General features: G+C 45.3%; 2 protein-coding genes across 3 annotated transcripts in view; both read left to right on the top strand.

The window, feature by feature from the left end:
* The first annotated feature begins 1,890 nt into the window (after positions 1–1,890).
* Positions 1,891–12,735, top strand: LOC121838740 (putative mediator of RNA polymerase II transcription subunit 26). 2 transcript variants are annotated; one of them, XM_024430448.2, is made up of 2 exons: positions 1,891–2,136; positions 10,626–12,735. In XM_024430448.2, the coding sequence occupies exon 2, from the start codon at positions 10,978–10,980 to the stop codon at positions 12,733–12,735; it is 1,758 nt and encodes a 585-aa protein (XP_024286216.2). In that variant the 5' UTR covers positions 1,891–2,136; positions 10,626–10,977. The 2 variants fall into 2 exon arrangements, with proteins under 2 accessions (XP_024286216.2, XP_042181199.1); XM_042325265.1 differs by lacking the exon at positions 1,891–2,136 and adding an exon at positions 4,218–4,655.
* Positions 12,695–14,156, top strand: part of LOC112256889 (mitotic deacetylase-associated SANT domain protein) — a 32,704-nt gene continuing 31,242 nt past the window's right edge. The window contains exon 1 of the mRNA XM_024430444.2: positions 12,695–12,952. Coding sequence (XP_024286212.2) covers positions 12,830–12,952 — 123 coding nt within the window. The 5' untranslated portion in view covers positions 12,695–12,829. The remainder of the gene's footprint in view (positions 12,953–14,156) is intronic.

The following is a 14,156-nucleotide window of genomic DNA, read 5'->3' as shown; positions in this document are numbered from 1 at the left end:
GTGTGTGTGTGTGTGTGTGTGTGTGTGTGTGTGTGTGTGTGTGTGTGTGTGTGTGTGTGTGTGTGTGTGTGTGTGTGTGTGTGTGTGTGTGTGTGTGTGTGTGTGTGTGTGTGTTAGCCTAGTGGTTAAGAGCATTGGGCCAGTAACCAAAAGGTTGCTGGTTCAAATCCTGAGCTGACTAGGTGAAAAGTCTGTTGATGTGCACTTGAGCAAGGCACTTAGCCCTAATTGCTCTGGATAAGAGTGTGTGTGTGTGGGCGTGTCAGTGTAGTATGTGTTGGTAGAGTCTAGTGAGTGTGCATGGAGTCAATGCAAAACAATTAAGATACATAATAAAGGGGGTTAATGTAAATTGTCTGGGTAGACATTTAATTAACTGTTCAGCAGTGTTATGGCTTGGGGGTAGAAGCTGTTCAGCAGTCTTATGGCTTGGGGGCAGAAGCTGTTCAGCAGTCTTATGGCTTGGGGGTAGAAGCTGTTCAGCAGTCTTATGGCTTGGGGGCAGAAGCTGTTCAGCAGTCTTTTGGCTTGAGGGCAGAAGCTGTTCAGCAGTCTTATGGCTTAGGGATAGAAGCTGTTCAGGAGCCTTTTGGTCACAGCCTTGACGCTCCGTTACTGCTTGCCATGTGGTAGCAGAGAGAACAGTCTATAACTTGGATGGCTGGAGTCTTTGACCATTTTTAGGGCCTTCCTTTGAGCCAAATATATTGATAAAAGTCACCTTGTCCGAGAGAGATTTACATGGTTATCAAAACGTCACGCCAGGGTAAGCCTACACGAAACACAGCCCTTATTTTAAGTGTTTCTAAAATCCCCTATGGGAAAAATGAATGGTGGGAAAACGATTGGAACCGTTTCCCTATTTGACCGCTAGAGTTAATGGGCATTATGACACCTCCACTGTGGGGCTATATACAGCTCGTTGAGTGTGGTCTTATGCAGCATTCCAAATAACTGTGAACTCGGAAATCACCGACTTCAGTGCTTCAAAACAACTGCAGCTCCAACTGGGAAAATCGTTTTGAACGGGCATCATTCTAGAGCTCTGACTTTCCGACCTAAAGATCACTGACGTCATGATATGAGCTCGTATTTTTCCGAGTTCACAGTTGTTTTGAACTCGGCATTAGTGCCAGCATCGGTTTGTGGTCGTAAATAGACAGCTACGAAATATACAGATGAAAAATATATTGGTAAATAGTATGGTCACAGCTTATCATGAGGTATTCTAACTCAGTCAGAACCTCGACACTTTCTTAATTGTAGAGATCGCGCAACAACTGTTGTCAATAAGGAGACACACCACCACTCCTGATCTTACCGGACTCTGCAGTTCTGTCCTGCCGATGCATAGAAAAAACACCTAGGTTTATATTATCCATGTCCTTGTTCAGCCATGTCTCCGATAAGCATAGTATCTTAACCTGCTACGTTAGTTATCCTAACCTGCGTTAATGATCCTGTGTAAACAAACCAATCGTGGCGACAACGAGGGGGCTTGGTTTCCCTGGAGTTTTCCTGAACACGGGTCACAGCCAGACCAAACGTTTTTGCTCATTGTTCTATCTGTGGTCAGACCTTATTGCATTGGCTTGGGAGAAGGCTACACATACCAGGTCGGAAGATTAGCAGCACTCTTTGCACATGCAGAATATTCTCTCGTCAAAATAGCTGAAGTAAACGTTGTTTTCATTCTCGTGTTTATGCTGCGATTGGATGGATTGTTGGTGGTGGTTGACACTTTGTTGTCCTCTCCTCTTTGTGATTAAGCAAATGCGCCACCTATAGTAGGGAGTAGGCTAGAGTATTTTTGTATGCTACGTATTAAAAATGGCATGTGCCCTCACCCACTATGATATCTGTGTACTCTGTATGGCTCTCATAAATGTTTACTCTGTCGAGTGTCGCAATACTTACACAACAATGAATTAAGAGACGTGACTAGTTTAGTTTCATTGCAACAACTCATAATAAAGCATACGCTATACATTCACAATCACCATGCAATGATTTCAGCCGCAAGAGTAGGAACTAGGAAGTGACGCTCCGAAAAGCAGAAAAAAGTTTTCTGTTTCAGAAGAGACTGAGAGAAAATGCCGAGCAGAACATTGTAGCCTACCGGCTATAAGCTACAAGGTAGGCTAAAGTAGAAATTGCATTTATTCGTGTGTAATAATGTCAAAACTTGTCAATGTTAATGTGACAACTTGTCAATGTATCTAAACTTCTCTACGGTGAAAGAAAGGTATCAATATAGGATTCAGGATATGGGTCCGATATGCATAATTAATTGTCCCCTCCCTGTAGCATATTTCATCTAGAATGCTGCATTTAAAAACACATATCAATTCATATCCATGGAAACCCTGCATATTAATCTAGAACTTCTGTGCAGTAGTATAGTTTAGACTAGAGGCAGAATCGCGTCGTTCGATAGCTCGGATGCCAAGGGTGGAGGCAGACATACAATTGCTGCACGATAGCCTATCTCCGGTGCAACCCCCCTGGTCCCTGCAGTGGGGGAGGGAGGGGGGGGGGTAGAGTTCCACGTCACGATCGAAAGTTACATTGTGTATCCTGGGTACAATAGATCACGAGTCGCGTTTATTAATCGGTATACAATAAGATTATTTGGAATGCAACAGTTGCAGGCCTTCTGCCAACTCGTGTTCCTGGTCTATTGCAAGCTAGCATCAATTGTGTGATGAAAGAAAGTGGAAATTTGTCCTGCACGTGTCCTGCACAGGTCCTGCATTGAAGAGTGGAGTGGATTTTTTGATTATAGACTGTAGTTTTAGTTGTATTAACCGTTCATTACCAGTTTAATGCCAGTTGCTGTGACAGAAAATTATAACTAAGTCAACACTTTCTCTTTAGAAGGTAGATTGCAAATGTCATTTAGGCCTTTCTCCCAATGGAAGAGTAAAAGAGTGCATATTATATGGACATCACCTAGATACAAAACTACAGGCCTAATAAAACTCATACACACACACACAATCTCACATCTCACTCAGTCTCGCAGAGCTTGGTTGGCATATTCCTTATGCAGTGAATAGCATGTGTGGTTATTTTAAGGTACAGCAGAGAGTATAGTCTGACACAGTGGGGCTGGCAGTATCTCCTTTCTGCCAGCAGACACATGCTCTTTGCTATGCAACTCACTGACTATAAATTGCTCTGGATAAGTGTCTGCTGCTAAATGACCAAAATGTAAATGCAATGTTCGAGACAGTATAATAATATTTTAATACTGTTGTAATAGTGCCATGAAGAGCAATTCTATTGCAGAATGGCTAGAGAGAGGTCTATTCGTCTATCTTAAAGGTCCAATGCACCTGTTTTTATCTCAATATCAAATCATTTCTGGGTAAAGATTAAGTAACTTACTGTGATTGTTTTCAACTAAAATGTTCAAAAATAAACAAAAATACTTCTTAGCAAAGGGCAATTTCTCAAGCAATCATTTTGCTAGGACTGTCTGGGAGGGAACTGAGTGGGGAGGGGAAAACTGAAAATGTGCTGTTATTGGCAGAGAGGTTTGGAGCAATCATTCTAATTGGTCTATTGAAATTTCAGGTGGCCTTTTCAAACAGCTCTTACACTAAATGGCATTATCATCAATTTCACTGTGTAACGGATGTGAAATAGCTAGCTAGTTAGCGGTGGTGCGCGCTAAATAGCGTTTCAATCGGTGACATCACTTGCTCTGAGACCTTGAAGTAGTGGTTCCCCTTGGGTAACGATGCTTTGTGGGTGACTGTTGTTGATGTGTGCAGAGGGTCCCTGGTTCGCGCCCGGGTATGGGCCAGGGGACTGTCTAAAGTTATACTGTTACAACTGCATCATTCCAAACTCATAGTGTGGACATATAGATAACACAGGGAAATCAGGTTTTTGACTCCACTGGACCTTTAAAACTATGCAAGGGCCTCTGACATTTGTAATACTAAAACTACACCAGCTTCAAACAGCTGAAAATACTATACTTTTGGTTATGGAAAATAGATGTAATGGTGGTTTACATGTTACAAAAGATACTCAACACAATGGCTGCTTGTTTTGTCACAAAATTAAATTAGGCGAACTATTTGCATTTTAGCAACCAGGAAATGGCACCGCGGTTTCTGCATCAGTGACCCATTGATTTTCGGTATTTCACCGCATGGATCTGAGTAGTACTTTTGACGCGTAAATTACATCGCCCCTCATGCAAGAGGAAAACCATATATGGTCGTGGAAGTAGGTGTGGCGAGCACACTGGAGAGGATCACAAGGATGAGCCGAAAGAATGTGTTGTTCGATTGAGAGAGCGTTCTACAGCGGGAGAAACAAGGCCGCATAGGACAGCGGATGTGTTGTGTACATGTAGGCTATTTGTGCAATAGTAACGCAATAATGTGCAACACTTATTGTGCGACATTTGTCCATATTCCTGCAGATCGTTGCTCCATTTTGGACCGGATAGCACGTTTGTTTTAATGACATCGATCTACCTCATTCTTTGATTTGAAAAATAATAGTGAGGTCAGCATAGAATGACTCAACGCTAGAGATGCATGCAGTCATATCTCCGTTCGATTGCACACTGTGGGGCGCGTGGACCCGGGGACAGTTGCTGCACTGGTGGTCACCGCAGAAACATGGCAAGCACAGTGAGTTCTCGGATAGGAACTGGGATTTGTATATCTGGGCTTGTTGATCAGAATATGAGAAGCATGCAAGTGAATGGTTGTTGTAAACAAAGTTCACCATAACATTAAATAGGCCTTCATGCATATTAAACCTAATGATCAGCGGTTTAGACATCTCTGTGTGTGTTTATTGGTTAATATGGAGTGTTTCTTTAGAAAAGGAAGACATTGCCGTTCATATGACGTAGGCTATTAACCATATTGACATGTTGAGCAGTCCTAGATCCGCTGCGCGTGGTCTATATCCTATCTTTCTTTTATGTTGGAGCTCGTGCTGGTATAGCCTATATAGGTTACATTGTTGCTTCACTTTGTTGCAACGTGCCACGGAATTAGTGACTGGATAATCCGTGTTCTGCAACAAAGGACTGCCTTCTCGTAAATAGCGCTGAGCTGGCTGGCGGTGGGGACGCGGTGCAGAGGTGGGGGGTCCAGCAAGGGTTGTTCTGATGTAGGACGCAACATGTTTTTTCCTTTCATTTTTTCGATGTCTGTGGCCAATTCTTCTCAGTCCCCCATGTCAAATACAACGACTGTGCGTTCGCTTTCACCGCGGTGCGTATTCGCTGTTTAAATTAAGAAACGCTCAGGGATTAGGTAATTACGGTTGAGGGTCAAACCTAGGCTATATATTAACGGCGTTACATTGGTTAAAACCTACATATATTTACTGTGGTATTTACTGTGTCATTATCCTTCTAACCTACACTCGATAGCCTACAGAAAGGTTAGGTGGACATCGTGTTACTGTTCACATGTTTCAAATTGTATAAACCCTTCTTGAAAAACAACACTGCAAAACACACTCCATATGATTTCTGTTGTTCAGCAAAATAGGCAAAGGCAATGCGTCTTGCACGTTCTTGACATAGGGTGCTCACACTTCTCTCCAATTCCCTGAAATTGATCATAGGTATTTCTTCATAAACACAGTGATGCATCCACATTGTTTTCTATAGCCTATATTGGAACAGCATCTACATAAATGTTCCTAATTAAGAACATGCTATAATATAACATGGTATAATTATCGTCGCCAGTGCACCAGGGTGTCAGGTCCTCACCATGGTGCTGAGTGATTAGTGCTTTTTAAAGTCGTTTCTGTTTAATAATTAAAAATGAATCACTATTTGAGTAGTTCTTCAAAATGAATAAGCATACTTTTATGACTGCTGAATAACAACTATCAATCACTTACATCATGTATTTTCACTTCGAGATACCTCGCGTGAGTCAACTTCTCTCTATCCCTCTCATGCATTTTTCTGCCTGTTTCTTTTTAGCCTGCAACGTAAAACAGACGAGAGGGATAAGTAGGTGCGCAATGGATTAGGGTCATTGTAGTAAATTACCATGTTCTCTGTGCTAAACTATTTAGAATAATGAGCTGTTGTAAACTACAACTCCCTACTACATTGCACAGTTCAGGCTTGATCTGATTTATCTCTAGAGAAAATGTGCAATGTGCGCATTGAACTCACAGAAAGAAAAAAACAATTGAATGAACTGATGTCACTCAGTTAGTTGTTTAAAAACATAACATACGTTTCGGCTAATCACTCAGCACTACCTTACTGTGAAGTGTGGTCGGTCAGACAGTCAAGTTACAATGTTGCCCCAGTGCAGGATATGAACTGATGCATCTGTCTATTTGAAAGTTGCTACATCCATTTTTGGACTTAGAAATTAAATATATATAGGCCTAACCATTGATTCTGGAAAAATATGACTTATAAATGCCTCATGAGCTTAGTTCAACTGTCCTACCTCATCAGCCCAAAATATTATATATTTTGAAATATTAAATCAAATGTATTTATAAAGCCCTTTTTACATCTGCTGATGTCACAAAGTGTACAGAAACCCAGCCTGAAACCCCAAACAGCAAGCAATGCAGATGTAGAAGAACGGTGGCTAGGAAAAACTCCCTAGAAAGGCAGGAACCTTGTAAGAAACCTGAGGGTTGGCCAGTCCTCTTCTGGCTGTGCCGAGTGGAGATTATAACAGTACGTGGTTGTAGAGGGTCCAACAGGTCAGCACCTCAGGAGTAAATGTCAGTTGACGTTTCATTGCCGATCATTCAGAGTTAGAGACAGCAAGTGCGGTAGAAGGTAGCACGTCCGGTGAAAAGGTCAGGGTTCCATAGCCAGAACAGTTGAAACTGGAGCAGCAGCACAACCAGGTGGACTGGGGACAGCAAGGAGTCATTAGGCCAGGTAGTCTTGAGGCATGGTCCTTGGACTCAGGTCCTCCGAGAGAAAGAGAGAGAATTAGAGAGAGCATACTGAAATTCACAAAGGACACCGGATAAGACAGGAGAAATACTCCAGATATAACACACTGACCTTAGCCCCCCAACGCAAACTATTGCAGCATAAATACTGGAGGCTGAGACACGAGGGGTCGGGAGACACTGGCCCGGTTCGATGATACCCCCTGACAGGGCTAACCAGGCAGGATATAACCCCACCCACTTTGCCAAAGCACAGCCCGCACACCACTAGAGGGATATCTTCAAACCACCAACTTACTACCCTGAGACAAGGCCGTGTATAGCCCATGAAGATCTCCCCCACGGCATGAACCCGAGGGGGCGCTAACCCAGACAGGAAGATCACGTCAGTGACTCAAGTGACGCACCCCTCCTAGGGACGGCATGGAAGAGCACCAGTAAGCCAGTGACTCAGCCCCTGTAATAGGGTTAGAGGCAGAGAATCCCAGAGGAGAGAGGGGAACCGGCCAGGCAGAGACAGCAAGGGCGGTTCGTCGCTCCAGTGCCTTTCTGTTCACCGTCACACCCCTGGGCCAGACTACACTCAATCATAGGACCTACTGAAGAGATGAGTCTTCAATAAAGACTTAAAGGTTGAGACTGAGTCTGCGTCTCTCACATGGTTAGGCAGACCATTCCATAAAAATGGAGCTCTATAAGAGAAGTCCCTGCCTCCAGCTGTTTGCTTAGAAAGTCTAGGGACAATAAGTAGTCCTGCATCTTGTGACTGTAGCATACATGTAGGTATGTACGGTAGGACCAACCAACAGATGCAGAGCCTTGGTCTGCGCCATTAAAAGGTAATTTACCACCTTCACAAGTGCAGTCTCAGTGCTATGATGGGGTCTAAAACCAGACTAAAACCATTGTTTCGTATACATTGTTTGTCTTCAGGAAGGCAGTAAGTTGCTGCGCAACAGCTTTTTCTAAACATTTTAAGAGGAATGTGTGATTCGATATAGGCCGATAGTTTTTATATTTTCTGGGTCAAGGTTGGGCTTTTTCAAGAGAGGCTTTATTACTGCCACTTTTAGTGAGTTTGGTACACATCCGGTGGATAGAGAGCCGTTTATTACGTTCAACATAGGAGGGCCAAGCACAGGAAGCAGCTCTTTCAGTAGTTTAGTTGGACTAGGGTCCAGTATGCAGCTTGAAGGTTTAGAGGCCATGATTATTTTCTTCAATGTGTCAAGAGATATAGTATTAAAAAACTTGTCTCCCTCCCGAATAAAATGTTTCTAAATAAAGTAAATGTAAACAGACACTGGATAGCCTCAAAACATGGTTAAAATGATAATTTTGATATCGTGGATGGTCTGTCCTTGCATCCATAGCTCTGCCTATGAATTTGAGAGTGGTTAGATTTCTCCAAGCCCATTCTTTGGCTTTTTACCTAAACAAAATTGTTATTGTTTCAATTAAGGACTCTAGCTTTACGGCGTGTGTGTGTTTACTAGATGGTTGCTGCCTAGGCCATACAGTTCATTTGGAGATTGTAGTGCATGCTATCAGTGCCAGCTGTAAAATATTTAAATTGCAATTCAATTGCAGAGGGGTTCTGTATCTCTGTGTATCCAGATTGTGATTATCAACGTGTTGTCATGGCAAAGGAAGTGATGCCCAGACAGATTTGGACTACAATAAATGTACCTTTTTTATGTTATTATAAAGGTCATTGTGAGTCATGTTTGTCCACTCATTGTCCCGTCTCTTGCCTTTTCCTATTGAACATGCAGGAACAGGGTCAAGGGGTGACAGGTTCCCCTTTTGAGGAAGCAGGAACAGGGTCAAGGGGTGACAGGTTCCCCTTTTGAGGAAGCAGGAACAAGGTCAAGAGGTGACAGGTTCCTCTTTTGAGGAAGCAGGAACAAGGTCAAGAGGTGACAGGTTCCCCTTTTGAGGAAGCAGGAACAAGGTCAAGAGGTGACAGGTTCCTCTTTTGAGGAAGCAGGAACAAGGTCAAGAGGTGACAGGTTCCTCTTTTGAGGAAGCAGGAACAAGGTCAAGAGGTGACAGGTTCCTCTTTTGAGGAAGCAGGAACAAGGTCAAGAGGTGACAGGTTCCTCTTTTGAGGAAGCAGGAACAAGGTCAAGAGGTGACAGGTTCCCCTTTTGAGGAAGCAGGAACAAGGTCAAGAGGTGACAGGTTCCCCTTTTGAGGAAGCAGGAACAAGGTCAAGAGGTGACAGGTTCCTCTTTTGAGGAAGCAGGAACAAGGTCAAGAGGTGACAGGTTCCTCTTTTGAGGAAGCAGGAACAAGGTCAAGAGGTGACAGGTTCCTCTTTTGAGGAAGCAGGAACAAGGTCAAGAGGTGACAGGTTCCTCTTTTGAGGAAGCAGGAACAAGGTCAAGAGGTGACAGGTTCCCCTTTTGAGGAAGCAGGAACAAGGTCAAGAGGTGACAGGTTCCCCTTTTGAGGAAGCAGGAACGAGGTCAAGGGATGACAGGTTCCCCTTTTGAGGAAGCAGGAACGAGGTCAAGGGGTGACATGTTCCCCTTTTGAGGAAGCAGGAACAAGTCAACAGGTGACAGGTTCCCCTTTTGAGGAAGCAGGAACAAGGTCAAGGGGTGACAGGTTCCCACTTTGTCCTGAATGACTCAGAAACCATTGAGTCAGAGCCCCAGTGCAAAACGCCAAAGTAGGATGCATCCCAAATGGCACAACATTCCCTAATATAGTGCACTGCTTTAGACCAGGACCCATATGGAATAGGGTGCAATTTGGGGCACAAACAAGTAGCATTTAGCCTCAGAATCTCTTTTTGGTGCATTCATTCGTCAGAAAGGAGAGCAGCTCTCACTGTGCCTACCCAGACAGACAAGTCAACCAATCAATAAAGTTTATTTATAAAGCCCTTGGTACAGCAAGTCAATTACATTCAAGAGGAAGCTTCAATATGACAGTAGAAATGAGCAAACGGGCCTCAGCGGTGAATATTGGTCAAATCACACATTCTCACACTGTGTGCTGTGTGTAATAATACATGGGTGCTTATATTTGCCCTATTTCACACATGTACAAGTGTGTATTAATATGCATGTGTGAATTGGAAATGTGTGTTTTTTTGCGTATCCCAACTCTCCCTGAGACACCCTCGGAGAGTGGGGGTCTCGGGCCAGGGTCTGTGTGTGTGATGGCTGTAGTGCATCCTGCTGTGTCACTCTCGGAACCTAATGTAAAGTGATGGTGGCTTGAAGCGGTCATTTGACTGTTGCAACCAGTTAGTTACCATGTGATCAGCAGGTATTTAACCTTTATAACAACATTTCTTCTGCAAGGGAGTCCAGCTTCAGTGTGTGTGTGTGTGACTGTGCGTGTAACTGGGCGACTATGTGCGTGTGTGTGACTGTGTGTGTGTGTGTGACTATGTGTGTGTGCTAGGCTGTGTCATTACTAGCTCAGCTCACATGACAGGGGTAAGGACACACTGCATGCATGGAGCCATGCAGGCACACTTTCAACACACACACACACACACACACACTTTCATTCCTATCTTTCTGTCTTTCCCACCCAACCCGTTACCTTTCACTGGTACTGCATTGTGTTGGAAAGGGTTTTTACATGGCAGCAGGCAGCTTTAACAATAGGTCCATTAGGAACCCTATGGGGCCCTCTCTGGACTGTCCTGTAACTTGACCCCTCTGGTCTCTTCACAGGGTGTCTCCCATGAATGAACGAGGCCAGTGGACATCCAGACATCTCTATCAGCACCGGCAACCTCTCAATACAGCAGGAAGAGGAGTTCGAGGGGAGAAGGAGAAGATTGGGTTTTGTCTACGTCCAATCCAACTCCTTGGTTTTTGGTTGCATATGTGGTTTGGTGATTTCCGTTAAAATATGCAACCCCCTCTCCTAGGGTGTGTGCTGTGAACTTTCTATTCCCTGTATCTTCAGATAAGGCCAGTGGAAGAGGGCCACATTGGGACATACGTTGATTGGTGGTCTGTGTGGTTGAGGGACTGTTATGCACCTAGTACCCCATAGTCCCCCCACCTCGCCCCGTTATTCATGCCAGCCATGAGTTTACCCAACAGTAAGAGAACAGGCAAGCGCATCTCTTTTTTTAACGACCAAGGAGTGGCGATGAAGGAGACGTCTTCTCAGCAGAATCCAGAAGGTTCTTGCTACGGCCTTGGTGCCCCAGCCTCAGATCCTGGTCCTGGCCAGAGTAAGGCTGCAGGCACCGTCACCTCCACAACCTCCAACCCAGAGGCTCCACATACTGGTATGTACCTCAACTCAGTGATCTTCAGTCCAGAGAAAGGAGACCAGAGTCGGGGACATTACCAACAGACTGTGCCCATGAAGTGGGCACACCAGGACCCAGAAGCTCAACCACAGCCTCAACAGAGAACTGGGACTGAGACTGGGACCTGGACACAGGGTGTCACTATGGCTAACTGGGGTCAGAACTTTGCTCCGTACCTAGGGGGCGTCAACGTCAGTGACTCACGGTCCCAGACCCAGACTGCCTTTTCCAAGCAGCAGATCCGTGAGGGGCCTCCACCCCTGCAGCCACAGCAGCCACAGTCTCCTAGTAGGGCTGCAGAGAAGCAGCCTCCCCAGCCGCAGCAGGTGGTTAACCCCCTGCCTGCTGGAGGAGAGGCCTACAGAGACGTTAGAGACGTGGCCAAGCCTCCCAGCCTAGAGTGGGAGCAGCAGCATCAGGCTTCCCAACAGCAACAGCAGTCCCAGACTCAGGCATTCCCACAGACCCTTAAGCCTGGGGCTCTAAATGCCCAGCAGCACAGCACATCCAACCCTGGGAGCAGCTCCGTGCTTCAGCCCTTCCAGCTAGCCTTCGGCCAGCCTAAGCAACACCTAACGGCTGGCTACTACCAGGTGTTTCAGGGGGGCAATAGGACTTTACCTAATCTGAACTACAATACCCAACAGCCCAAACCCCAACCACAACCACAGACCCAACAGCATCCACAGCTCCAGCAGAAGCTGCAACAGACCCAACAGCATCCACAGCTCCAGCAGAAGCTGCAACAGACCCAACAGCATCCACAGCTCCAGCAGCAGCTGCAACAGACCCAACAGCATCCACAGCTCCAGCAGCAGCTGCAACAGCATCCACAGCTCCAGCAGCAGCTGCAACAGCATCCACAGCTCCAGCAGCAGCTGCAACAGACCCAACAGCATCCACAGCTCCAGCAGCAGCTGCAACAGACCCAACAGCATCCACAGCTCCACCAGCAGCTACAACAGACCCAACAGCATCCACAGCTCCAGCAGCAGCTGCAACAACGACAACAGCAACAGAAACAAATATTACAGCATCAACAACAAATGCAACAACAACATCATAAGATGCAACAGCAGCAAATGCTTCAGCATCAACAGCAATTACAACAACAGCAACAACAACTACACATACAACAAGAGCAACAGTTAGAACAGCAACAACAAATTCAACAGCAAATACAGCAACAATTACAGCAGCAGCAACAACAAATACAACAACAGCAATTGCAGCAGCAACAACCCCAACATGTTCTAGAATACTACCCCAGCAGCCAGAACCCACCTACCCACCAACACCCTCACTCCCAGCCGCCCGTGTTAGTGCCCTCCCAAGAGCCCTGTGCTCAGGCAGCATCCTCCCCAGACCTCCAGGAGATGTCCCCAGACCCTCCAAACATCCCCCCAAACAGACTCCCAGCTCCCCCCCACGGAGACCCAGCTCCAACCTCCCCATATCCAGCTGCAGCCTCGAAGGTCCAGGAGACTCTCCAAGGAAGGTGGACCACCACCAGTTGACAACCCCTTCCTCATACCATCTGATGGGGCCCAGAATGGGGCCTCTGAGGAGCCAGGTGGAGCACCGAAGGCGGATGAAGTCCACGTTGCCCAGATGGCCCCTACAGGGGTCATCCAGAGCACACGCAGGAAACGGAGGGTCTCCCAGGAGGTTAACCTGGAGACGCTGGCCCAGAAAGCCTCAGAGATGGAGTCCCTACCGCCACACATCGTCAAGGTAACTGTTTCTGCTACCCTGGTAACTGTTTCTGCTAGTACTGTTGGGCTTGAGGAGCTGCTATAACAGTCCTCTTTGATGAATGTTGTTAAAACAATCCATTTCGTTGTTGTTTACCTTTGTATAATGGCAGAGGGATTCTGGGTCCCTTATCTAGAAGTAAATCAGAAACAAAAAGCTTAATGCACCTGCCAAGGCCAATCGAGCCTGAAATGATGTTGTTTATGAATGATTAGCACTGAGCAGAATAAGCAATCATCATCCCAATATTAACACAGCAGTATCTGAATGATTTAGCACAGTCTGTCTTCATGGAAGGGGTTTATTGTTAGGTTACAGATGCACAATTACTCATGTTATAACGCAAATTCTAAAAATGATAAGCAATACTCCTATTTTGTGTGTGTGCAACAAACAGCAAGAAATGCAAACCACATGTGGATATTTTGTCCTCAGTGCAACCTAGTGCCCTAAATGTCGTTCAACCAATTCAGTGCCTTTTGAGAGGTGTAACTTGATTGAAAAAAAAGTTTGATTTCACCTCATTTTAACATTGTGTCATAAAGAGCAAATGTTCAACTTCATAAAAGAGAATCTCAAGAGGATAATAAAATAATGATTATAGTAAGTGCCAAATAAAGTAACAGTGTTGACCGTAACAGGGTTGACCGTAACAGGGTTGATGATTTCATCTTAAATTAGCCATTAATCCCCTTGTGACAGGAAATGGAAGTGTGTTGTGTGCAACAGGGAGGGGCAATTGAATGCAAGCTTCACAATTTTGTTGTTGTTAAAATATTTCTAGCTTTGTCTATCTACGGGTAACAGGGTTGTCTATCTACGGGTAACAGGGTTGTCTATCTACGGGTAACAGGGTTGCCTATCTACGGGTAACAGGGTTGTCTATCTACGGGTAACAGGGTTGTCTATCTACGGGTAACAGGGTTGTCTATCTACGGGTAACAGGGTTGTCTATTTACGGGTAACAGGATTGTCTATCTACGGGTAACAGGGTTGTCTATCTACGGGTAACAGGGTTGTCTATCTACGGGTAACAGGGTTGTCTATCTATGGGTAACAGGGTTGTCTATCTATGGGTAACAGGGTTGTCTATCTACGGGTAACAGGGTTGTCTGTCTACGGGTAACAGGGTTGTCTGTCTACGGGTAACAGGGTTGTCTGTCTACGGGTGTCTACAGGTAAC

Source organism: Oncorhynchus tshawytscha, linkage group LG08, assembly GCF_018296145.1.
Source record: "Oncorhynchus tshawytscha isolate Ot180627B linkage group LG08, Otsh_v2.0, whole genome shotgun sequence".
NCBI lineage: Eukaryota > Metazoa > Chordata > Actinopteri > Salmoniformes > Salmonidae > Oncorhynchus > Oncorhynchus tshawytscha.
This window is presented reverse-complemented; position numbering and strand designations above follow the sequence as displayed.

Excerpts from the sequence above, each read along its gene's own strand:
- LOC121838740 (XM_024430448.2), top strand. The coding sequence starts at position 10,978 with ATGCCAGCCATGAGTTTACCCAACAGTAAGAGAACAGGCAAGCGCATC.